This window comes from Dermacentor andersoni, chromosome 3 (assembly GCF_023375885.2).
Source record: "Dermacentor andersoni chromosome 3, qqDerAnde1_hic_scaffold, whole genome shotgun sequence".
In the NCBI taxonomy this organism is placed as follows: Eukaryota; Metazoa; Arthropoda; class Arachnida; order Ixodida; family Ixodidae; genus Dermacentor; species Dermacentor andersoni.
Window position 1 is genome coordinate 32063592 of NC_092816.1, and position 26476 is coordinate 32090067.

At 45.2% G+C, this 26476-nt stretch overlaps 2 protein-coding genes across 3 annotated transcripts in view; one reads left to right on the plus strand and one right to left on the minus strand.

Moving 5' to 3' along the window:
* Plod (procollagen lysyl hydroxylase) overlaps positions 1-26476 on the plus strand; it is a 175936-nt gene that overhangs the window by 26868 nt on the left and 122592 nt on the right. For both annotated transcript variants that reach the window (XM_050169644.3, XM_050169645.3), the window contains 3 exons: positions 6055-6176; positions 8191-8292; positions 11447-11572. In XM_050169644.3, the coding sequence (XP_050025601.2) occupies positions 6055-6176; positions 8191-8292; positions 11447-11572 (350 nt within the window). The remainder of the gene's footprint in view (positions 1-6054; positions 6177-8190; positions 8293-11446; positions 11573-26476) is intronic.
* The window catches only part of LOC126520871 (immunoglobulin domain-containing protein oig-4-like), a 48350-nt gene continuing 37383 nt past the window's right edge, over positions 15510-26476 (minus strand). The window contains exons 3-4 of the mRNA XM_050169673.3: positions 19317-19466; positions 15510-17277 (exon numbers count right to left, since the gene is read on the minus strand). Of these exons, the coding sequence (XP_050025630.1) occupies positions 17107-17277; positions 19317-19466 (321 nt within the window). The 3' untranslated portion in view covers positions 15510-17106. The remainder of the gene's footprint in view (positions 17278-19316; positions 19467-26476) is intronic.

A 26476-nucleotide genomic window follows, 5' to 3' on the forward strand; every position in this document is an offset into this window, starting at 1 on the left:
AACTCGACTGGGTGGAGAACTGTGGACGACCAGCCGATATGTTTCACCTGTCGCCGCATTGGTCATGTCGCCCGATACCATCGCAACTCGTGGCCCTCAACACCTCACACACCGACCAACCTGAGCCGTTTTGATGAAAATACCCGCAATGTTTCACCCACCGCCGAGTCTAACAGTGCCGCCAACTCTGCTCGGAACACGTGGTACAAGTGGCGTAGCTAGGTCGTCTGGCACCCGGGGCCCATAAGTCTTCTGTCACCCCCCCCCCCCCCCCCCCCGGGTGTAGCCGGTGGAAAAAGGGGTGTCTTCAGACGTATATGACACCCCCCCCCACTGGCCCCTTGCACCCGGGGCCCACGGCCCCCCGGCCCCCCCTGTTGCTACGCCACTGGGTACAGCCGCTCACCATTGCCGCGCGGACACCAGTCTCGTTCACCGCAAACACGTCGCCCATCTTCCCGTTCGCCGCAGCCATGTCGCCTTTCGTCCGCTGTGGCTTTTGGCCGCACCCTTTCGGAAAACTAGGAAATGCAGCCCTCGAAGGTGGTGCTGCATTGCCGACTACTGCAGCAAATCCTCTGTCTGTGCCTACAAAGAGAAGTGTAATTGGCGTTAAAATAGAAGGTGTACCTGTCCAAGCACTCGCCGACACTGGAGCTCACGTCTCTGTGATGAGTGCTAGCCTATGTAGGCGTTTAAAGAAGGTTCTCACCCTAGAAGCTGCCCGAGTGCTTCATGTGGCTGACGGCGGCGTGCTGGTTGTTCTTGGAATGTGTACTGCGCGTTTAATTATAGCCGGCCGCCCTACTTCTGTTCTCTTTGCTGTGATTGACAACTGCCCTCACGACGTTATCCTTGGATTGGACTTTTTATCCACTCATTCTCCTCTCATCGACTGCGCGACCGGCGTTCTTCAGTTAGAACTGTCTCAACTCGCCGATGCTCCGAGTACTGCCCCACCGTGCTTGTGCTCGCTTCAAGATGTGCGTCTGTCACCCGAGGCAGTTACTTACATCACTTTGACCGCCCAGTCACAGGTTCCTGACGGTGAATATGTGCTTCGCACCATCATCGACGCGTGCTTTTGAACCGGAACGTTGCTGTTCCGCATACGCTGGTCACCTAATAACGAAGTCGTTCTACCCCTTCTGAATTTCAGCCTGTGCCCTCAAGTGATTCCGGCCGGCATGTTCTTGGCTAGCGTTTCTAGTGGTTCTGAATTTGACATTGAGAGTCTGAATGCCGCGAGTGGCTTATTAGCGCTAATTGCAGCTCACAGCTCTGGTTCCTTACTTCGAGAAAATGATTGCACCTGACCTCACCTCTGCACAGGCCATGGACGCACGACTCCTGCTTGAATTGTACAGTGACATCTTTGATTTCGGCGACAGGCAATTAGGCCAAATATCTGTTGTTCACCACCGTATAAACACTGGAGATACGAATCCTATACGTCGGCGTCCCTATCATGTATCGCATGCTGAACGCCGAGTCATTCAATCAGAAGTGGACAAAATGCCCCGCAAAGGGGTCATCGAGCCATCAGCCAGTCCTTGGGCTTCGCCTGTCGTCCTTGTGAAAAAGATAGGTGGTGCCTGGCATTTTTGTGTTGATTATCGCCACTTAAACAAGATCACACGAAAAGACGTCTACCCACTACGATGCATCGATGACGCCTTGGACTGCTTGTACGGAGCTAAATACATCTCATCCATCAATCTTCGATCCGGCTACTGGCAGATTTCAGTTGATGAAATGGACCGCAAGAAGACGGCCTTCATCACGCCGGATGGCTTATATCAGTTCAAAGTCATGCCCTTTGGCCTATGCAATGCTCCTGCGACATTTGAACGTATGATGGACTCTCTTCTGCGGGGCTACAAATGGACCACCTGTCTTTGTTACCTTGCTGACATTATTGTTTTTTCTCCCACGTTCGACAGCCACCTTACCCGACTCGCTGCAATTCTTGCGGTCTTCCGAAAAGCAGGCCTTTAACTGAACTCCACGAAGTGTCAATTCTGGCGCCGTCAGATCACCGTGTTGGGACACCTCGTTGACACGTCTGGTGTCCAACCAGATCCAGGAAAAGTTCACGCCGTACGTAGTTTCCCTGTGCCACGTTCTGCCTCTGATGTGTGCTGCTTCGTCGGCCTGTGTTCTTACTTTCGCCATTTCGTCAAAAACTTCGCCGACATTGCTCGGCCTTTGACAGATCTTCTAAAGAAGAACACGCCATTCTCATGGGTTTCGGAGCAGGCTCACGCGTTCACCGCTTTAATCAAGTTTCTGACCACCCCTCCCATACTTGCCCACTTTGATCTGCACCTACCGAAGTCCACACTGACGCAAGCAGCTATGGCATCGGCGCTGTTCTCGCCTAACACCAGAATGGTACGAAGTGCATGATAGCTTACGCCAGCCATCTGCTGTCACCTGCCGAGAGAAATTACTCCATCACTGAGCGGGAGTGCTTGGCTTTAGTTTGGGCTGTCGCCAAGTTCCGGCCATATTTGTACGGCCGCGCGTTTTTGGTCGTCACAGTTAATCACGCACTTTGCTGGCTGTCTTCCCTATGGGACCCGACTGGACGGCTTGGTCACTGGGCTTTGCGGCTCCAGGAATTTTCATTTAGTGTCCATTACAAGACTGGGTGCCCCCACAAGGACGCTGACGCCCCTCGCGTCACCCCGTGGATCCTCCCGATCCTGTTGCGCATGGTCCGGTGACCTGCATGATGGCTTTGACTGACATGACTGACATGCACGCTGAACAGCAGCACGATGCATCCGTACAGTCCATCATTGTCGGAGTGCAATCTGGCAGCACCAACGGCACGTGCCGCATGTTCGTGCTGCATGACGGCATCCTCTACCGCCGCAATATCAACCCTGACGGCCCTGAGTTGCTGCTTGTCCTTCCTCATCTATGACCCGTCATTCTCGAACAACTTCACGATGCACCGACGACAGGACACCTTGGAGTTTTGCGTACATACGACTGCATGTGACGCCGGTTCTTCTGGCCGGGTTTCTACCGCTCTGTGCATCGTTATGTCGCAACTTGCAAATTGTGTCAGTGCCGGAAGAAACCACCCCTGGCCGCTGTTGAACGACTCTGTCCCATTGAAGTTCCCTCTGAACTGTTCTTTTGCATAGGCCTTGACCTGCTTGGCCCTTTTCCGACAACGACTAAATTGAACAAGTGGATCGCCGTCTCTACTGATTACGGGACATGGTACGCAATGACAAAGGCGTTGTCGACTAGTTGCGCAACTGACGCCGCTGATTTTCTCCTTCACGACATCATTCTCCAGCACGGTGCACCTCAACAGTTACTTACAGACCGCGGCCGCTCGTTTTTGTCTCGAGTTGTGGATGACCTCGTCTGCTCTTGTGCCACTGAGCACAAGCTGTCCACCGCCTACCACCCACAAATGATTGGTCTTATGGAACGTCTCAACTGGACAATCACAGAGATGCTGCCTATGTACATCTCCCACGATCACTGCGACTGGGACGCCACACTGGCTTACGTGACGTTCGCATATAACTCATCCTGACATGACACTGCAGGATATTCACCCTTTTATCTCTTGTATGGTCGCGACCCCACACTGCCGTTTGACACCATCCTCCCTTCTGTGCCACTTGCTGCAACTGAGTACGCTCGTGGAGTCATCGATCGCACTCGCATGGCACATCAAGTCGCCCAATCTCGTTTATTAGCTTTCACAGCATATACAGAAAGAGCGTTACGATCGCTGCCAATGCAATGTTAAGTTCGCACCAGGTGCTTGGGTGCTCCTCTGGTCACCATATCGTCAGGTTGGCCTCTCCCAGAACCTTCTCTGGCTACACAGGGCCTTACGAAGTCCTACGCCAAGTTAACGATGTCAATTACGAGATTTCGCCGCTACACTTTGGTGCATCCTCAAGTCAGACACCTGTCGACGTTGTGCACGTTTCGCGGCTGAAGCCATACTTTCTCACAATTCTTTGCCTGCTATGCACCGAGACGGTGCTTTGCCACCTGGGGGTCCTGTTACGGAAGGATGAGAGAAGAGAGAGGAAGCAGATCAGAGACGCTGGCTGCTGCGTGTTGTTGGTGGTCAGCCATCTTAACTATTCTGACTCATCCTGTATATATATTGTAAATATAGTTTTTATATACTCGCAACGTCCCCGTAACACTCCCACCACAAATCTCGCCTCCGGGGAGCGTGCAACTGGTGACTGCAGTGCTGTGTGGCAGCCTCATTACCTTATGGACAAACCATGTACTGCTGTTCACTCACTGTTGTTAAACCTGCTGGCTATGTCAGGATCAATGATTAGTTGCCGGCCAGCACAAAGGCCAAAAATGGATCTCGATGTGTGAGCAGTAGTGAGAAGCATGTCTACTTTGATGAAGATGCTGGTCTTGTGCTGATTTTGTGCAAAATAGAAATGAGGGTAGCAGATGTGTTTAGTAAATAAAGGCACATTGGTGTAAACATTTGTTTATTGTTCTCTTGGTCCATTCAATAATCTTATGTTCAGTTAATTTGGACACTTATTAAGGTCCCAAGAAATCTGAGGTAATGAAATTTTACTGTATCACAGTTTGCAACAACTTGCAACAAATTAGCAGTATATTTCAGAGTGGCATGTAATATGTCTGTTTTGTTTGAATTAGTGTTATAAGCTTGATGTGTTGGTAAAATTTAATTTTGCAATTTTCAAAATTAAGAAAGAAGAACTCATGGCCTAAATAACAACTCTGCTCCCAAACAGTTGGTAGATTTTGACTTCGATTAAATGCAGCAAGCCTCGCCAAATTCAGTTCTGTGGATGCTGTGCAATATGGTTTTCTTGTTGATCAAGGAAATTGCTCATACTGTTTCGTTTTAACACACCTCTGGCCACACCACAACATTCAAGCAGAATTGAAATAATAATGTTTTCTTTTTCTGCAGAAATGTGAGCTCCAGATAGTTGGGATGCAGCTCCTAAAATGTTCGTTTAGAACTTTCGTAATACAGTGGCGCTTGTAAAGCAGCATTCAAGTACATTCTTTGACAAGCAGTTCACGAAAAGGCAAAGTGTTGGCCATGTTGTGGGCATTTAAAGCAGCAGAACCCATACAGGTTCTTTGGAAAGACAGCTTTGCAGCTGGATGAATATTGATGCTCGTCCAGAGGCCAAACCAAACATCACTTCCTTACTGAGGCAGCTGCTTTAACAAATGCGGCTACGAAATAGCAGTGCTAGGGCAAATTAATCAACAACTTGAAGCACTGGGTTAACTGATTGAGTTCTGCAGAAGTCAGCGAAGCCCATGGAGATAGGCTTATGAGAAGGTTGGTGCTCATCTGAAAGTAGCCTGAAGCTGCTGCTTTTAATGCACTATAGCATTAACCTTGGTTGAAGACGATTGTCATGATGTGCTCTACATGCAGTGCTCATTCATCCAGAATGTCTGAATCTATTGTAGTGTCCTTTTACAAGAGTTTAGCTTATCACCTATGCTAACTCTGGAAATGGGGCTTTTTGCTGAGGTAGAGAAGCTTACTAGGACACACCAAATGGCGTGTGCAAAGACCATCTGTGCGAGGAAGCAAGCTATGTATGCAAGGACCATTTTGCAGATTTTAAATCTTGCGTGGTGCTCTACCAGCTGCACCATGCCGACTGTTCTTATCATCTGAGGCCTGACCGATGCCAGGGCTGCTTGTTCAATTTGCTGCTCATCAGAAAACGCATTATAATAAAAGAATATATTGATTGATTGAGTAACTTTTATTAGATAAAAGAATATATGCAAACTTTTTATGTTCACAACTCTAAAAAACACCACTGTAGGTGAATGAGCCGACTTTGGCAGCACTTACTACAAAACCTACCTTCGCAAATCAATTTGTTTGCATATCTGCTTTCATAATGTGAAAGGCACCTCGCTTTCGGTAAAAATAGATTGTTGCGCAGTCTATTTCTTGATTTGAGCACACCTCCTCTTAGCATATTTGTTGCTCCACGGAGTCTGATATTTTGTCATTGACATGCCAACTATTAGGAGGAGTTCCATGATGCAGAGGTGACCAAGTTCGTGGAGGAGCAAGGGCCGGCTTACCATTCTGTGAAGTACTTGGATGTGTCCGAAGCCAAAAAAGAATGGCATGCCCGTAATCTGGCTCTGTGAGTTGCTTTTTTTACTTGTTTGTGCTGCTTGTTCTTTGTGCAGAGACTGTGAGCACAGTATGCAGTCGGAGTCAAAAGTTTATGGGACGTAGGATCTGTGAAGAAGCAGAATGTTATTTTCTGAGCCTGGGCATGCAGCCCGGGTTTCAGATTTGCTATCTGTATTAGGGTATATGACAAACATAATGTTGTACTGTTTTGCTGGCAGCATGCTAAAACCGGACTGAAATTTGGCTCTTTCGTAGGGCTCACATTTCGAAAACATTTGATGCAGACCGTACAGCGTGCTTTGTAATGGACTCTATAATCATAGGGATGTCTGGGCTAGTTAGGGAGAGTGCTTCGTGAAAATGTGGTAACATTAGACATGATGGACTTTTGTTAATTTGACTCTTTCGATCCAGACCGAAGGTCCTGGCTGACACCCATACATTCTAATGGTCCAAGGTTTTTATTATGTCAGTCCTGTAATTGGCCCTCACTAAATAATTTGAGCTTGACTGGATAGCATGCACTCGCATAACCATAATGGTGACCTCAGGGGCTGCAGTGTCTGTCCTGAAGGTGCTAGAGGACAGTAAATGCAGATATGATATTGCCCATCGAAAATGATGATTTTCAGCCTGCTACAGTTCTAAGTGAAAATGGCAGCTCACAGTGAAGGGTTAGTGTAGTTACCCCAATTTGAGCACGCACTTCTTAAAAAAAAAAAAAAATGGGTCTGAAAATTTTCTGCATATTACAGCTGGCATTGCCAACACCAAATTGTCAGAGCCAGCATCATCTTTATTGTTATCGCAACATGGTGACAGAACAAGTTCTTGCTTAAGTTGACGCTGATGATTTGCTACTTTCCTTACGCAAGCACATTCAATAGAGAAGTTATTTTACGTGCTAAGCTAGTGGCAAATGAAGCAGTTTCAGATATTTTCAGCATATCATAGTGTTGCATCACGTGACAAGCTGGCGAAGTGGTTACCCATCCATCCATTGGCCACCATCCTTATTCGTTTCTATTTGGACACATTAAAGGCTGCGTGTGCATTAAATTCAAGTGCATATTATAGTTTGCCGAACAAAGCAGCAGCATGTTTGGACAGCTTTTTCCTGCCTCTTCTTTTAATTTGACCTACCAGATAATTCTATTAATTGCATCGGTTCCAGCAAGGTTGAATTAGGAGTAGAATGTTTAATGTGACACACAAGCAGGGCATGTGCTGCCTTGTTGCTTTTTTCTTTTTGTGTGTTACATCATCTTGTGTGCTGCTTTTCATATAGCTTTACAAAGCATTATGAAAAGCAGCACACAACCTACCTACCTACCTAAAGGTATAGCTGAAAGCATGCAATACATTGCATGCTTTCAGTCATACCTTTACGTAGAGTTGGCGGCTACAGTTTCTTTAATGCAGCTTGTTGCCAAACCACAGAGAGACAAACACTAAGGCCAGTATGACAAATCATATCTTGCCTTTAGTTCCTCTGCTGCAAAACTTAGGTTATTTGTGCAGCCACAGATACATTAACTGCGTCATAAAGCAATTAACACTTATCATTTGGTGAATTCCACTAGAGGGAGTGATTGATCAGGTTTGCTGTATTAAGTTGATACAGAGGCTATGCAAGACACAATAGTGGAAGGTTCTAGGATAACTTCAACTATCTGCAATACGTAACTGCTATCCATTTCAACTGCTAGCTGTAATATGCAACAACCTCTTTCAGCTGCCTGTAATATTGGTTCTTGTGATATGCACCCAGTGTTTTTGCAATCTGGGTCTATTGAAATGTGGTTGCCATGACTGGATACTGAACTCATAACTTCGTTCCTAGTAAAACACCATAACCACTGAGCTATACTACAATGGACGATGCTCCGAAAAATACCTCACCAATGATTTGTAGCTCCAAAGCAGTGTTGTGTCATGCAATGATAGAAGTTCTGTTGGCAGGTGAAAGATGATATGTGTCCTGAACTTGCTGTTCGCTGAATGTACCCAATCTATTTCAGGGAGGAGTGCTTGAAGATCAACTGCGATTACGCCTTCTTTGTGGACAGTGAAGTCCACATTGACAATCCTGGTACCCTGAGGCTTCTCATAGAAACAAACAGGTGCTCACTGTGTTACGCCTCTTGCTCTGTGGAATTCTTTAATTAAAGCTGAACAGATACTTGCATGCACCAGAAAAGGCAACATTTATATTTGTTCTCATGAAGAAGTTTTTTTTTTCATAAATTTCAAAAGTTATCATGTTGGCCACTGAAATCTGTTTGAAGAAACAAATTGACCCGTTTGCAGGGCTCTGAATGCACTGTGCTGGTCATCCGGGGGCTTAATTTTTTATTTGGCACAGTCCTCGAATCTAAGCTGTAAATTTCACTCCAGTTAGTTCACTTATTTTTATGCATACACTGCCTGTTGTTGCCATTGCGTATCATACCTACCTTTGTTTTTCTTCCTCTCTCACCTTCCCTGTGCACAGAACAGATGACTAGGGTTATTCAGTATCTCGCCAACTTTTCTGTGTTTCACTGTATATAAACATTCTCTCTCTTAAAGCTATGAGTTTCTTGTTTCGTGTGTTAACTTTGGAGGCTATATAATGGTTTGTGTTGTTTTAAGCTTGTTGCAAGTTGAGACTCCGAAACAACTTTGCAAGCATATTTGAAATGCTGTGGTTGGAGAAAACGTTGAATTTGTGTGATTGCTGCAGACAGTGCACAATGTGTTCAGCATCACTGAAACAGCATATTTTAATAGCTCATATTGTAACTGTCACAAGCACACGCAGGAAGTACATATAAAAGCTGTGTATTTGAGGTTAATCACAATGACATGTATATATGAGATGACTGACCATCAGTCAGTATGTTAATCAGATTAACACGCCTGCCGGAGTTGTCACCTACCTCACTCCGGCAGCTGTCTTGGTCACAGCAGCTTCTACCTTTGCGACCACATGACACCTCTGTCACACACTATAGCAGGGATGGACAATCAGTGCCTGTGTTGTTACATGTTCTTCCTTTCTTCCCGTTGTGTCCCTGGATAAGCAAGCACAGTGAATTTAATGCTGGCACAACACAGCCTATGAAGGATGCTGTAGAGGGGGCTTTAAATCAATTTTGACAACTAGGGTTCTTTCACATCTGCTCAAAGCACCGTAGAGGGCGTTTTGCTTTATGCCCCTGTGGAATTCAGCCACTAAGGCCAGAAATTAAGTCTGCAATCTCATGCTCAGCAGAATAATGGTGTATGCTTGTGAGCCACTGTTGTACCGAGCTTCTAAAAAGTGCTGTTGTTTTATACTTGATTGAAATGTGCACATTATCATTTGCAGTTGTATTGCACAACTTAGTATAATTTGGCATTGAACTGACTAATTAGTTAAGGTTAACTTATGTCTTAGCTTGGTGATATGTGGTGGAAAAAATGTATTCGGATTATGGGTACGACCTTTGCAGTAACTGAGTGTTCATTGTAATTGGCCTATTGTATTGTAAATCGCCTATAAGAAGTGACCTGCTATAAATGGGTACTTCTGCAGAAACGAAACACTGACTGCTGTTCCCTGTCTGCTTATCTATAAAGATTTCAGTGAAAAATTGGAAGGTCTTGGCCTCCCTAAAGGTAGACTGTACTTGTGCAAAGACAGCTTTTATTTTCTTGCTAGGCTTTCTCTGCATACTGCCATGTTATAAAAACTTTATGCTTTTGCTGAAGATGTATGTACTGCTTAAAGGGTCTCTGAAACGGTTTGGATTCATTTTGTAGATGCGTAGGGTACAGCTACAGTAAAACATTAATGCCGCAATTTAAGTTAAGCGTCTCATATTAAAAAAAGCTATGGACGATTACAAGTTACCTTCCTTCCTAGCCATGCTTTTTCTCCTCAACTCGTTTGCTGATTGACCGGGGTTAAGCTACGCCTTCACTGGTTCTGCATCACAATGTGACATTGTGTTGTCTACTTTTGGTTGTTTTGGAGCCAGTGTATGAAGCCTCTCTGGCCTCTCCGCAAGCGGCCTGGCCGCTTATCCCCAATGCTAGCTGTCCAAGCAGCTTGTGTTGCGAGCATTCTGTCACGGTGCTGAGCGAGTTTGGTATTCCGGTAATCACAGGCGAACAGGTGTTTTGACGGATGGGCGAAGGCGTAAGCTAAAGCGCCTCCTTACTGCTACCACTGTGAGGAAGGTGATTTAGCATAAACTGAGCAACCTGAGTGGCCTGCATGCTGCATTCACCTTGTGGCACAGAGCTTAACCAGCCAAACATGGAGCTAATATTGCTGTAACCAAGTGTAAAGCATTTTAAACGTTTAAAAAATCAATGTGCTCATGATTATGTTCCTACTGAAAATTTGTACCAGGAGCAAAGTAGAATACACTTGGTTACTGCTATATTGGCTCTGTGTGTTTGTCTGGCCGAGCTCTGTGCCATCAGGTGCTGCACCATGCAGGATGTTCACGTTTGTGCCTCAGCTCATCCGGTAAAATGCTCAGTCCGCTTGTGCTTGCATTTACCCAAATACAGGACACGCTAAAACTCTATTGGAATAGTAATCCTCTGGCGTGAAGTGATGGCCGCAAACGCATAAACCGTTCCGCAGATCAGATACCGACAGTTCGATACGCTGCAGCCACTCTGCTTGTCTGCTGCCTTGCAGAGGGACACGATTGCAGCTTGACATACCACCTCTCGCTATGTTTGCAGTCCACAACGTAACAAGGGTGATCTATGGTGCTCACGAAAGGAAATCTCGAGATTAACACTGACCGCGTAGGTTGCATCAACACAGAGCACATGAAGCACAAGCAGAAGACACTTGCTCTTTGCCGGAAGTGCTTGAGTGCAGTGATAAGATGTCGTTGGGTATTCTCTTTCTGTTACATCTCTTATAGAAACAAATTAAGCAACATTCCAGCTATTATGAACAACATTTGTTCACCGTAAAGTTGGAAAAATTATCGATGACGCTACCTGGGTGGCTGATCTTACAGCTTGCCCAACTTGGGTCAGTTTGGCCAAATGCGTCAATTAGGGTGGGGTGGCTAAAAACTCAGAGGAACGACACTGCTGTGATCTGTAGCAGTGCATATTTTTAAAACATTTTAATGTTGCACACTTTACGTGGAGGGCTTAAATGTTTCAGTTAATGATCAGAAGGACCTACCCTAACAACTTAGTATGTGTGTACAAAATCATTGGAATCCTTTCAGGGTCCCTTTCAACCTGAAAAAAAGCTATGCATTTGTTACATTACAGGACAATTGTAGCACCACTGTTGTCAAGAGAGAAGAGTCTGTGGTCCAACTTCTGGGGTGCCCTCTCTGCAGACGGCTACTATGCACGGTCCCATGACTACGTGTCTCTCGTGAAACGAGAGCGCAAGTGAGTCATTATAATTATCATCTCTTAAACCTAGTGCTTGCGGCACACTTCAAGGTAACTGGTGAGCACTGTCTGAAACTGTGCTCATATACTGTCCAAAAGAGTAGGTACCTGTTAAGGTGAATTATTTGTTCAGGCTGAATGCATAGTTATGCCATTGAAATTCGAATGGGCAACTTTTCAGAGGGAGAGTGCAACAAAAATTTACCTGATGTGAGCCATACTTCTTGGAAATTCAGTTAACCTAGCTATAGTTTTGCAGTGTACATCCTGTACAGCTTCCGCTTTGTTCGAGATGACTGCAGTGCTAGAGCTGGTATTGAGGAGTCCGTGTAAGAGTCATCTCGTTGTTGCAGACTGCAAAGCCTGCTCTACTCTATGCCACTCTTATCATCCACTATTCATGGACTGCTGATCTCATTGATAACGTGGTTAGAGCGTCAATATGACGACTGACAACATGCAAAAAAGAATAGCATTGAACAAGGCATCACTACGAAATCACGAACCGGCATCTTTGAACTCTTCAACGGCTACTGCCCTTTATAAATCGCAGCGGATTTCACAAGGTCAGCATGCTGCAAAGAATATTGTGGTCTAGGGGGTACATATTAGTGTGATGTGGAAACAAAGAATTAGTAGGAGGGAGTGACCAGGGAATAGTCATGCTTTGTTCTTTCCTACTCCCTCCTAATGAGTCTTTGTTTCCACATCGCACTAATATGCACCCCTAGACCACAGCATTCTTTGCAGCATGCTGGCCTTGTGAAATCAGACAGGATTTGTAAAGGGCAGTAGCCATAGGAGAGTTAAAAGATCCAGAATCGGGATTTTTTAGTGATGTCCTTTTTGATGCTATTCTTTTTTGCGTGTTGTCAGTCGTCAGAGTGACGCTCCACCTATGTTATCAATGAGATCAGCAGTCCATGAATGGTGAATGATAAGAGTGGCATAAAATCAAGCAGAAAGAATTGCTATAGAATCACGACCCAGATCTGCATTTTGTAATGTTTGATATTTCATGTGGGGAAGCAGGGGATCTTACGAGGGACAAAAGTGTGTTTGAAAGGGAATGGAAACATAGTAACACTAACAAGTACTATATATGGTATTTCACTGAGGTATTATTGTTTACCTACTGCTGCTTGGTAATTCATTGAAAATTGAGGGATTACAAATAAAATATAATGTTGGATTGTTGTACATGATGGCACTGCAACCCACATGTAACCCACATGCTGCTTAATCGTTTGACATTCAGGGCCAGATACTATGTGACTTTCATGCAGGGATGTTGTAAGTAGTGACCTTCAAAGCTGCTAGTGATAAGACTGACTCCGAAGATTAACTTGCTATGCCGAGTCACTTACCTTTTCCTTGGAGCCAAGATTGGTGGTGCGTTCAATTGCATGATAAACACGTACATAGGCCGACCCACCGAAAGATCAAACCGTCCTCAAAAAAAACAAAAACAAAAAACGTATTTTTATTTAGGAGATAGCTATTTATTTGTGCCATTTCATGCCCCAACACTATTTCATCCTCTTCTTCCTCTATAAATTTTATTGCATTAGCAAGTATACAAACATTTAAAGGTACACTAAAGACAGATATTAAGTCAAGCTAAAGTGATAGATTAGTACTCGAGAATCTCTAAAGCATCAATATTATCGTGAACAGAGCCTTAACAATGAAGAAATTGAAGGAAGTGCAGGACATGATTAGAGACTCCCCTGGGATGTTCAAGTACTTGCCCGATCACAAAAGCGCTCCTCATTTAAATTATGTCGCTAGTACTCATCCACTCGTTACAAAAACATCATTGCATTGCATTATAAGACAAAATAAAATGCTGCTTGTCCAGTTCTATTTCATTTTTAGAAAAAAGGTTACACTTCACAATGACGTGGGCGGTTGAATGGTTTTGTTTTCGCTAGACACTGTGCCACCCGCGCTCTCGTTATTGGGTAGTGCCATGCTGGTTTTGCTGGCTCGCGAAACTCTCACAATATGCAAGTAGCAGAGAATTGAACTTCCATGTGATGTCGCGGGATGCCCGAACGGTACACACCACTTGACCAAAAAGCAGTTGCAGCGGCGAATCCACCTATCTGTCTTGGCTCGGTTTCTCCATGGCCTCGTGTTTGTGTTTTGGACAAAAAACTGTGCCGCTGTCTGTCGGGCACGATTTTACTCATCGACGGCAGCAAAGGGCGGTGATGGTGTATGCAATGTCACCACTCCCCTGGTTGGGTGGCGAGAGATTTGAATTTCGAAAAAGGTATTCACACCCTTCAGATGCAATTTTCTCGTGAACTAAGTTTTTACCTCGCATGAAACAAGCGTTGTGAGGTTTCTGGAATGGTATTTAAACGGTACACATCGACTTAGTATTTGCCGTTAGTGTCCCTTTAAGGTATGTTTTTGCAGCCGCTGCTGTGCTGTGCTGGTGCAATGGCACATGCATAGCCTGCGTTACCCAGTTCTCCATGCCCACTTGGCCTGCGGGCTGAGTACTGGAGGCCACTTGATCTTAAGAAATCTCCGAGGCTCATACGAGAGAAGAAAGGAAGGCAAAAGCATAGAAAGCTACAGGACATAAAGCAACAGGACAGCGGGAGCACTGCTTCTAGGGTTCCTGTGTTTCCACATTCCATTACACTGTTCCCTCTGTTCTGTTGCTTTCTAATATCAGGTTTCTGTTCTATTTTCTTTTAAGTGCTGGAAAATGGTTCCTGCTATTACAACTTTCTGTAATTGAGGTCACTTGATCAGTTGCGGGTGTGAGGGGGCAAGCCTAGGTGGCTGGTAAGGGTGCATGCTGTCTTCTCGCATGCCCAGAGTTGGAGGTTCTGTGATCTTCTATGTTTTGGAAGTGTAGTGCAGATTAAGTGGGGAAGGGTACAGTTGCATGGAATGTGCAGTTTAGGATAGGCACGCCTGCTCCCGGCTGCTGGTGCTCTTCACCATGTCAGCGTTGAGACCATGAGTGCCCATGATCGTCGATTGAACTCTGTTCATGTGTGTTTTGGGCACGTGACACCACATGTGTTTAGTTAGTAAGCAAATTTTTCATGTCATTTATACTGTCTATAAAATTGCTACAAGCCTTAATTTATGTAGTTGTCTAATACTCTGCTATCGCTGGCAGTTCTTTGCTTTTCAAGCAACACTGACTTTCTTAGCACATCAACACTTTTTTTTTTTTTACTAAGGCCGAGCAATTTTCACTTACTACATAAGTGTCAAAATAGGTTATCTTTGGGACTGGTTCATGTATGCTTTGGAGCATACTAGCCTTGGCAGTTACTAAGTTTTCTTACAGGCATGAAGCGATGTGTAACATTTCTGTAATAGTAAACACAGGAGAGTCTTTTTGTCTTCATGGACGCTTAGCAGTTACTCTTTGAATCCATCGTAAATAGTTTGTTGACTCTAGGGCTAGGGACACAAACAATGAGTGTACCATCGAAGAATTCTGTGGTAGTAATTGATTCCTATTAGCTTGTAAAGTGGGCATTTGATGGTATTGTTGCTTAACAATAGTGGTAGTTTGCCGTTAGGTATAAACCTGTTTTTCAATAGTGGCTATGCACCACAGATGTACTAGATGCCATGTAAAGATTCATGTAATGAAACAGTAACTATTGTTACTGTCACTGAACTTCTAGTGCACAAGAAAAAACACAGAATTTATAGGTGTGAGGAACATAAGTGCCTTTACACAAAGGATGTACACAGCAGAGCATATAATTATTCAGTGCTGATGCAGGCAATATTTGAGGATCTGTAAGACTTACTGCCTCTCTGCCTTACTTTAACTATAATTTGTATTATGCAGGTACCATTTCTTTGTTAAGCATGGTGACATTTATCTAAAATATGTAAATCAAGCATCCACAGCACATATGCATCAAATGTACAGCAACAACGTGAGAACAGCTGGCCGAACTCTCTTTTATTTTTAACAATCAGAGACACATGAGCAGAGCTGCTAGAGAGCTACACACAGAATGCGCAACGAGGGACTTGTAATGTACATGCTGTTTTGTGTTTGGCATTTTGTACCAAGCATAAGACACCTGTTTATCTTTGACATGAAAGAGACTTTGGCACTGACAGGTACTAGGAAACGGGTGATTGCTGGGGCGTACAAGTGTTTTGATGCTGTTCTGTTACTTTAATGGGAAACAAAGGTCTGTTGTGTGTACATGCTTGTGTCAGCTGTGGCTGTTTGCACTACACGATGATGGTGCTAATGATGAAACACTTGTGAGGGTGAATGAATGGAACCCACAGTCTTGTTTGCCAGAATGGCTCCACTCTCTGCCATCCATTTCTGTAGTGTCATCATGTTGAATGTCATGAGCTTCCCAATCTTAACAAGGGGGAGAGTTTGGTTTACAAGTATGGGCTTAAGAAACCTTAACTTGATGTTGAGAACTTTTTCTTTTTTATTGCATTGGTTTCATTGCTGTTAAAAAAAAGAATCTCTGCACGCTTTTACAGTGCGAGTTCAAATTTGTAAAGTTTCTGGCATTTAGTATTTTCTGCATTATTGCTGCTGTAAGCTTGTTTCGTATGTGTTCATTTTCCTGTATGGGTGAAGTTGTTGCATGCAAACAGAAATTTAGGAATTTAAGCTTTGTTGGGCAGGATCTTTGTTTCTGAACTTTAGGCAAGTGGGAACTCTGTGCTACTTCTTTCTGATAGTACTCTTCTTGTTTCTTAATTATATTTTGTAGTCTGTTTTGGGACAGGAAATAACACACTACAATGCAGCAGGTAAACATATGTAGTAAGCTCTATGAGTGTATGTTCTTGTCGGTTTTCTGCACTCTGTTTGGTTTTACTAAGTAGATGGAGTGAAGCTGATTAGAATTGACTATTTACAATGTAGGCATATCACTAAGATCTTGTTTCCTGTATGATTCAAGAGCTAAATGAGCAAAAAGCAGAACTATAATGTTTAAGACACAAGGAAAAAGAAAAAAACTAACTCTGCGACATAAGGTATTTTGCTCTCTTCTGATACAGATAAAAGCAAGTTATATTCGTCCTTTTACTGCCTTGTAATATATGCGCAGATTGGATGTCTCACTTGTGGTTAGTTGCTGAAGAATTGAAATGTGTAAATGATGGAGGTGCTTTAGAAGATACAATTTCTGTTTGAGATTCGGACACACTAGCTATTCTCCAGCTTGTTCATAGATGTGATAGTGTAAGTTTGCTTTGTGACAATTTTGTGCTTCTTCTTTTATAAATGCATGAGCTTATATTTCCAGAATCAAGTAAAAGCTGATTTGCTTGATTTGATTTTTGACTTTCTATCAATTGTTGCTGAAACTGAGCCTTTCATGTGCCTAACCATCCACTGTGCCACATTGAATGATGCAGGTTACTGTCACTCAATGCGATGTCTAAACTGATTAATGGAGAAATATTTAGTGGATGCATGTGTCAGGTGGATTTGGTGTCTGTCTGCTGATAGTAACTGTTGTTGCAAGTTTCTGAAGCAAGCAAACTGCTGCAGCCTAGCTGCCCAGGGAGCTGAAGTCGGCTTTGAAGGTTCGGCTGTCGATGGCGTACTTGTTGTCTGCCTGGCATTCATAGTTCCCCGAGTCCATTTGCCTTGCTGGGTCAATCTCAAGCTTGCTCTTGATACGGTCTCCTTCTAGCTGCCACTCAGATATTTGCAAGATGGACTGCAAGTTGAGAAGGGTTGGGGGGTGTTGCAAGAGGGAGAGAAATTAATGTAGTTACAGTAGAATTGACTCGTCTACTGTGTTCCATAGCGTCACAGGAACAGAAGGCAGTAGTAAAGAAAAATATTTTTTAACAGCCAGTAACATGAAGGGACTAAATTTCAATGGCATTATAACTGGGAAAATGTATTGGAAACATGTTTGCAAGTTCTTTATGCATTTTTTGTACATGTGAGCTGTTCACTTTAATAGTGATACAGGTTTTATATAGTTTGTACATTGCACATGAGTGTGCAGGATAAATTTATTGTAGCACACAAATATTTAATGAAACATTTATGAACATGAAAAACAAAAGACGTTTTAGAACTATACCTTAGCTCACTTGCTCTTTGAGCTCTGTAGGGGGTCGGAGCCTTGCCAAGCTGTAATTTGCAGCTTTTTTTCCCATCACCTCCATATTTCTCATGGAGAAATAAATGTTTCTTTCATTGATTGATTTATTGTGATAAACTTAGCATTGTATGTCAGAATTAAGGCATATGCACCTTCGCTGATCTTGGTGACAAGTACAGTTGTTTTGGTAGCAACAGTTATGTTTGTTTTCTCTCTTTAGTTTTGTTTATTTCTTGGTTCCCTTTGCGCACTTTCTGAACAAAGGTTATCTGAAAGTGCAGCATTGCTCTTTTCTACCATTTCCTCTTATCTACAGGTATCTGCAAACTTGTTTTTTTATTATATATATGCTTACTAAGAAACAACGTGTTTAATAGGTTACACTGATGTCGATGTTACAACTTAGTATGGGTCGGGTGCCTAAAGGCATTGTATGGTTTTGTTTCCTATTGAAGAAACATGCACAATGAACAGTTGAGGAGGTTGAGAAATGTGCACAATCTTGAGCATCTTTGAGACCACGTCATTAAGCCAGAGTTGGCAAAATTAATGCCTTTGTTTGGCGATGTTTAGTATGCCTTCATGGGGTGTCACTGTCAGAAAGCATTGCCTCGTGAGCATCTGAATCTAGCTGAGCTTATATTCTGCATGTCAGTGCTACTTTGTGCTGGAACACTAGGCTTTGCCAGAGTTTGTGAAAGTATGTCACCACTACATTCTCTCTGCTTTATAGATAAGCAGCTTCTGGAAACACTTATGTAAACGTTAGAAATTGTTTGCTAACTTGCTTTGAAAAGAAATTGCTGCTACGTAGCGATGAAATGGTAGACAGACAAAGTATTTTACTAGAGTAAACATTTCTGCAACACTGAATCTGACACTCAGGGCAGCCACATTGCTTATTCCGTAGTGTTAGGATGATTCGCGTCTTTGAACATATCTTAGTTAATTAATAATTTAGTGCAATTGTCAAAGTGACAAGTGTGAACGTGTGAATGTTTTATGCAAAGCACATATAGTTTGAGTAATTACATTGCGCACCACATTTACTAGGTGGCTCTAAAGATGATATGATGAACTAGATAGCAGCCCTCTCGGAAGCATTTCAAATTGTTGAAGTAAGAAACATTGACATCTTCACAAATATTTCTTGTAGCTATTGAGCGCGGCTCTAACTACACCATAAAGCTTTGCGGCATGCAAAAAACATGCTTCTACTTGCAAGCAGTCCTCTTATGTAGAAGCCTGAACAAAGCTCTGCCAGTATTTCACACAATGTGTTGGAGCTACCCTGGTCCAACCATTGGAACTAAAGGAGTGCTTGGATGAACAAGCACATCAGAATGTGCCAAGTGGGAAAAATCTTTCCTACAATCTGAGCAGTGCTAGTTACATGCAAATCCAAGTGATACAAAGGCTCATGTGGTGTCATCAACTGGACATCAACCTCCCATAGTAACAAATCCTTCACATGTTAACAGTAACATTGATTTTCTGCATAAGTGTAGATATGTAAGCATCCATGTATTCATAAGCCATGTTGTCGGTGCTTTAGTCTGTGGTCTTGCACCTCCCTCTTGTGCCGGAACTCTGTGTAGTGAGGACATATTGAAATATACACAGTAGCACAAATTGGAACGTACCTGCATGTATGGGTGTGCGAATATCTCAATGCCATCCTTGTACCAAGTGATACGGGGCCGAGGTACACCACGTGCCACACAGATGAACACGATCTTGTGGCCCAGAAAGAACTCGTAGTCGAAGTGCGATGCCTTCTCGATCTGGGCACCCTGCATATGCCCCACATAATGCAGTACTGCAGTAACTGTGTTGTCATTAAAGGTTGCGTTATTTTTTTATTTTTTTTGGAGGGTAGTTTGTCACATCATCCTGCTAGTGAAACACATTCATGTAAGCTCAAGGTATGTTTGGTGGGCGAGGGAGAGATAGGTTGTGATGCAAAATGGGAGATGTAACCTTGTGCTTAGGCATGTGTGACACATTACACCATCACCGGCCTGCAAGATTTAACATTCTACTACCACAAATACTTGTTCGTCACATCAATGTGGTGCACGACTCTTGATTATAGACCAATTGGTCAAATTTATTAATGAAATAATTATTTTTATTCAACCTTTCTGCCAAATTTACGGCACGGTTATGAGAGATCTATGCAAGAAAACTAGTAACGCAATTACAAAAGGCGGAGGTAAAGAGTGCATTGAAGAAATAGGCAGGCAGCATTCCTTGTCGTTAAGCGAGTATGAAAAGATGGCGCGGACGTGACGTCATGCTCGAGCGCCGTCCATAGCATGAGGCCGGTGCGATGTCACGCGGAGCATTACAATTGATTCCTGCTCGTTTTCTTTAATTTTTTAAAACGTTCTGTTGTGCGCAAACTCTCATCCCGCAATCCCATCGGAGGAAAGGGATGACCGCTGTTCTCGAAACGTGCTAGCTCGGCCACTCGGAAGCGAGTAGCTTGGAAAGCCAGAAGCAAACCTCGGGTCGCCCCTCTTGTTGCTTCGAGTGGGCGCGGCGACTAATTAATTTGCGTCCGCGGGTATACGTACGTCTCACTACGCTCGAACCTCGGGAGACGCAGCAAAGCGAGTCGAAGAGTCCGAACGACGAAATTCTCCCTCGCAGCTCCCAGAGAGAGTGGACTGCGAAGTGGCGTTTCTTTTGATTGAGAGAGAAGAGAGAGAGGAATTTTAAGATCGAGTGACCCGCGGGCATTCCTAGGAGAGGAGGTGACAGCCGTACGTGCCGCCGCAACCGGGTGCGAATCGAAACCGGAGCCGTATACGTGTGCTGCCCGCGGGCGTGACCTCCCTCCCTATTCCGTATCTCCCTCTTTCGGTCTAATCAGCGCGCTGCGTTGCTCCTGCGTCGTCCTTTGTGTTGCACGACGCGCGTAGGCTCTTCTTTATGCGTGAGAGTGCATACTACGCGACCGAATCTTCCTTTTATCCTTTCCTTATCCCCAAAGAGAGGCTCTTTCCCCCCGCACTGCCGCCGTCACGCGCGCCTGTTTTCCCGAAAGGGAGTTGGCTGACAGGGAACTCGGGGCATCGGCTTTCTTCGCCCATTATCTCCCGTCCCGCGGCGCCTCTATTTCTTATTTTCTACTCGTTTTCCCCTTTTTCTTTCGTTCGCTCCCCTTGTGACGCTAGTTCAGACCTCCCACTGTGGTGTGTTTCCCAACTACCGAATCCTGCCTCCTCGCCTTTTTCCTTTTCATTTCCCCGCTCGTGTACCTTAAGTTTCGTCATCAATAGGTCTTCTATGTCGTCTGTCACGGTCAATAAACAACTCCCCGTAGTCAGCCGTTCTTGGCCGTGTCAGCCACGCATATAGCTGGCCCTTATGTTTGCTTCATAGTGCGTGTTGTTCACCGTTGCCTGCTGCATATTATTGCCTCTCTCTCTCTCTTGTTACAGCTTAGTCCCGTGCCACTTTGTTCGTCACTATTTTATTTTTCAACGCTTCGTTATTCGCGGATGTCTCTTTCTTCGTGGCCCAGCCCATGTTTGTTTTATCTAACTGTGCATTTGTCTCCGTTGCTCACAATATCTTCTCTACGCCCTCGTTTGTCGCCACCCTTGTTCCCGACGGTTTTGTTGCTCCCATCGTTTCTCGTTCAAGCTGCCCTTCTTGCAATTCTCTCCGTTCGTCTTTCTTTTCTCTCTCTCTCTCTCTCTCTCTCGCTTGCAAGCCTGACCTAAAATGCTTTTGCTCCGCGGGTCCCGCATGAACGCATTATACCGTATGGCGGTGCAGATGTTTACGGAGTCACATCTGCAGGCTTCAGTTTTCTTTCCCTTCTTTGCTAACTTATTAGATAAGCGCGTGGAATGGAGATGTTAGCTAACAAGCAGTGTGGTCGCTGGGTGCTAACTCGGTTAGGAAATGCAGATCGTGTCTCGACAGGAGTAGAGCTCGGAAGTCGGGTTGCACACTGAAATGCGCCGCACGAAAAGCAATGTGCGTCTGTGCGAGCGCAAAAATTCGGCACTAGTGCTTTGCGCAACGCTGGGAGTAACGTTGGATAGGACAGCGGAGAAGGCGGAGCGGCCGCAGAGGTCACTGCACGCACCACGTCGACCTCAGGAGAGAGAGAGAGAGGGAGAGGGGAATTGCATCACATATGACGCCGCAGGTTGCCGCTGTTCTCGTCTCTGATCTCGAATTCGAGGGCGCGCCAGGCTGTTCTCCCTTTTGCTTTGACATACATCTTGGTAGTCTGGCTCAAGGAAACAATGTGTTACGCCCACCGCGGGGACTCATTAGGGCGTTCTGCTGCGAGGCCACAGGTTCGGTTGCCACCAGCCGGCGGCGGCAGCGTTTTGACAGGGGTGGTGTGCGAAAACCAAAGAACCCCGAGTTGTCAAAGTTAATCTGAAACGCCCCACTTCGGCGTATTTCGTAGTCTACTTGTTGGTATGGGGAGTTAAAGTCAACCGATCAACCAGTCGATGAAAAAATGGACGATCAATACTGCGCTTATTTGGACTAATTAGTGAGACATATATTGCATATACATGTATTCATACAGCTCGAACTGACCCGTCGCATCTCTCGGATCTTGTCTTTATTTGCACGCGCTCCGTTGTATGTACGTGCGCTCTTTGTTTTCTTTGAGCGTTGCAATAGCTGCGCCATTATTCAAAAAGAAAGAAAACAACGTGCTCTGCAAGTGAGTTCGTTTACGTGTAGATACACCCGTAACGAACACATAGTGTTGCGGAACGCTAGGTGGTCTTGTAGCCGGTGCGGACGTAATAGCTGTCTCTGAATGGCATAGTATCCACAGCGAAGATAGCGAAGGTTACGTTCTGAATGAGCTTTATGGCGTTCTCTTTGTTATGTTCAATGTTTCCAGTCCATGCTCTCACGTAATGTGATTCACAGTATAGTAACAGTCACGGTATAATAACGTTACTGCCTTTGAGCAGAGGCTGTATGCTAGCCTATAGCCAGAAGAAACGATTTACGTATGTGTACCGTGCCACAAATGACGACCTTTTCGCAGCACCGCCGCTATTACCTTTCTGTTTTTGCGTCTTCCTCTGACGTGTTTCACTAAGCGTCCGTTAACCCTTAATTCGCCGCGGTTTTTCACTTTAGGTTGCATGCTCTCGGAGGTGCAATATTCCGGCAAGGCGGTATCCGCAATTTGTAAGCTTCCCCGCCTCGCGTTTGCCCCATCTTTTTTTTTTTTTTTCTTCGTATTGCTCTTCCGGCATTTCCAGCGTGCACCGCGGCGGATTCGGCGAATGGAACGGTGCACCCATTAGTGACCGCAGAGCGAAGGCTCCGCCGCTCGTAAGATCGCGCCTTGTTTAGTGGCCTGTTTTTGCTTTCTTCCTCCTTGCACGCCCTTTATACGGTATGTTGAGAGCAACTCTTCCAGCGAAAAAAAAAAAAAATAGAGAGAAATGAAGGTGAATTGATGTACTCCGCTGGAGAAATGAAGAAGAACGAAGAGCACTTAGACGACAAATTAAGGGCCGGAAATGAACTTTTCTTTCGCTCGACGAAGCTCTTCTCTTTGTCGGTGTTATTACTACATTTTCATTTTCTTATCTTCTGGCAGCTGTTGCTGCTGTTGCTACGACCGACTGTATCTACGAGCGTAGTACCGGTATGGCAGCGTGCCGTATGAGAGTTTTAGGTCGCGCCCTTCTAACGTTATTTCAGACATTGTTTTATATTTACTGTGCCACTGGTCCCTCTTCAGCGTTATGTCATTGGCTAGTCGTGATATCTACGTCCGGTAGTAATAATAAAGCATTATTTCTCTTTCTCTCTCTCTCACTCACGGACTCTCCTTAGCAGAGTCTCGAGGTATGGTTGTATTTCTTGGTTTTAAGGAATAAAGGTCTGCGAAGGGGAGAGGGGCAGAACGGCAAATGCTGAAGTGTAGGGTAGCTAATTTTTGGCGGAGAATAACGAGGCAAGCGTTCTTGGGGCAGGCTTAATAGCGTCAAGAGTATAGTTTAAGTGCACCTTTTGAGGAAGGTAGCCTTTGCGTGAAAATACAGGACATGCACCGGTACTTGTACTGTAAGAAAAATGATAAGGAAAGCCTTTTTTAAAAGCGTAACACACTTCTCTCTGTATTTTGCCTTAAGCAGCTTGGAACGCTCGTGCGGTCAGGACCTTCGCCATGCGGAGATTATTAATTTGGTCAAGCGAGAGGTTCGGTTTGACATTGTTTGGAAGAGAAAGTCTGGTAGCAAACGGTGAAATTGTAACATTCATGAAAGTAACTCGCGGTTACTTGCCGAGTATAGACACCGGAGATATGATGTACACTGTACCGTAAAGCATAATGTCGTATTGACATATGCAGGGTGCAAAACAAAATAAGTCTCTGAGTCCGAATTAAACATTACTTGCACGTTTATCGTGTGCTATATATGCTTCGATGCGTGACACTGATGTTGGAAGTAGCTGAATTGAATCCAACTAGAGAAGCCAGACTTCTTGCTTTTTGGCCCGCAAAGTAACCAGCTTTGCTCAATGTAGCCGTACTAGATGACGCTGATTGATTACAGGGCCGTTCTTTGAAGGCCGTGCAGAACGAAGAAGCCAGCTCCTTTCGCTGCGTAGAAGAATTTCGATGCCGAAAGAGCTAACGTGCTAAATGGCGCAGGAGCTTTTGAGCGAGGCCATAAATTTACATAATGACTTTTACTGCTTTGCAGTGAGGTCTGCTGTGCGAAGCTCCTTGCTCACGTTGATGCGTCATCCTCAAAGGAACCGTCGTGAGACAAATGAAGGTAGCAAATGTGGAAGATCGCCACAGCGAGCACGAACCGCACTGAATACTTATACGTTCGTACCGACCGAACTCTTCTCCCCTCTGCAAGAAAAAGGTTTGTTTGGACATTACCGTGCGCACAAAACGGGATCGTTAATGTGACCAGCAGTGACTTTTGGGCCGCTCATTGCCGCTCTTACGCGCCAGGAACGCGCTTTCTCCGAGTGGGCACGGGGTGTATATGATGACCTCTGGTATTATACATAGCTAGACAAGCGAGCTACAGCGCACATGACTGCGTTGTTCTGGCGATTAATTAGTTCCGCCGTCATCGGCAATAGAAGTTTCCGGTTTGCAGGCAGAGTTGTTATTCATTCCTATACGTTGCTTCCTTTTACACGGAATAAGAAAAAGGTCGATGGGGCGCCGATGGCAAATATTCACCAGTAAGAGTTCTCACATGTAATATTTCGGTTTCTGCGAGTGCTTGCCAGTGAATCAATTATCGTAAAGGCCATTCACGCCATCTAGCGAAGCGACGTTTCCACGTTCGAGCCCTTTGTCGATAGGTTACGAAATCGTTCATTATTGAGGCCACCTATAATGGGCTGAAGTACATCCCGGAGTGACCACCTCGCCTTATACGAAAAGAAAAAAAAAAGCAGATAAAATTTAGCTCGGTCCCAATTGGTTTTCGACAGCGAACCGGTGGTTCCACTGTATAGCGTTGTGAAACAATGACGCCCCCCCCCCCCCCCCTCCTCCCGCTCTTCAGAAGCCACTCGAGCTCAGGAGCGTCTGACAGCATGAGGAGAGGCCGGAGGTTGATCGGCCCGGCGAGTGCAGATATTGCGTCCCCATCGTCGAACGGACGACTAGCGTGCATATACGGGGGTCCAAGAGCAGTAGTGCTCACGGCACCGGAGGTAGCAGGGAGGGATAGGGTGAAGGGGAAAAGCGGCGATATAGTATTGCACCCCAGGGCACGAGAAAAAAAAAGGGGGCAATCTCGGCGCCCCCGGCGGCCCAGCGGTGATCAGGACCGTATTTAGTGGAGCCGGCCGAGTTCTCGGGCGCGTCACTCACTCGTTCGTCGCCTTGGGCCGCGGTGTAACAAAAGCGCCCCCAGTTTTCCCTTTTTTCGTTTTTCCTTTTCCCTGTAGCTCCCTCAACACCCGCTGGTGTCCCTGTTCCCTCTTACTGTTACTCTCCCTGTTGTTCTAGCTCCCTGCGTTGTCGGTGCGCCAGCGGCATACCTGCTTTTGCCTCGATTGCCTCTCGAACGAGGATAGAGGAGGTAGGAGGAGGGCGCGGAATTCTAGGGATAAAAAAGGACGAAAGAAAAGGAAAGAGGGGAGCGTGGGGAGCACTTCTCTCCTCCCCCCTCCCTCCTCCGCCTTCCATGAAAGATGGTTCCTGCCGGAGGTGCGACATCTGGGCGTAGTGTTTTACGGGAACGACCGTATACTTAGTCTGTCTCTCATTGCTTGTTTTTCCCCCCCTTTTTTTCTTTGTTGGCTTTTGTGCGTTTTCACCCTCTCACTTGTTTCAACTTCCGGTTTTATTGTGATCCCTTGCTCGATACGTAAACGTTTTTCCCCCCTTTACTTCTCAGTTTGCTCTTCGTCTTTTTCTTTCTTTTTTCCCTCTTTTTCGTCGTTTCATCGACGCCGCGCGCCCGTAAAGGTCCCGTTTTCTCTGCGACGGCGTATACCACGGTCCCTAATGAGACAGTTCGTTTCTCCTCCCTGCTTCATCGTTCCGCGGGAGTTTGTTTTGCTTTTGCTTTTTTATTTTTTTTGCTTGCCCAGAGCGGCGATGTGGCTGTTTGGAGAGCCGGACTCTCCCGGGGAACGAACGACCGTGATGACAGCGGGCGTATGCCGGGGGTATCAGAGCGGAAGGCTGGAGCGCGTAAGGGAAGGGAGAAAGAAAGGGGGCAGGCGACGTCGTAATTCGGCCACTTTCGAGTGAAGCTGCAGTGTTTTACGATTTTTATTGCGCCCGTTAGCAAAACGTTGAAGGACT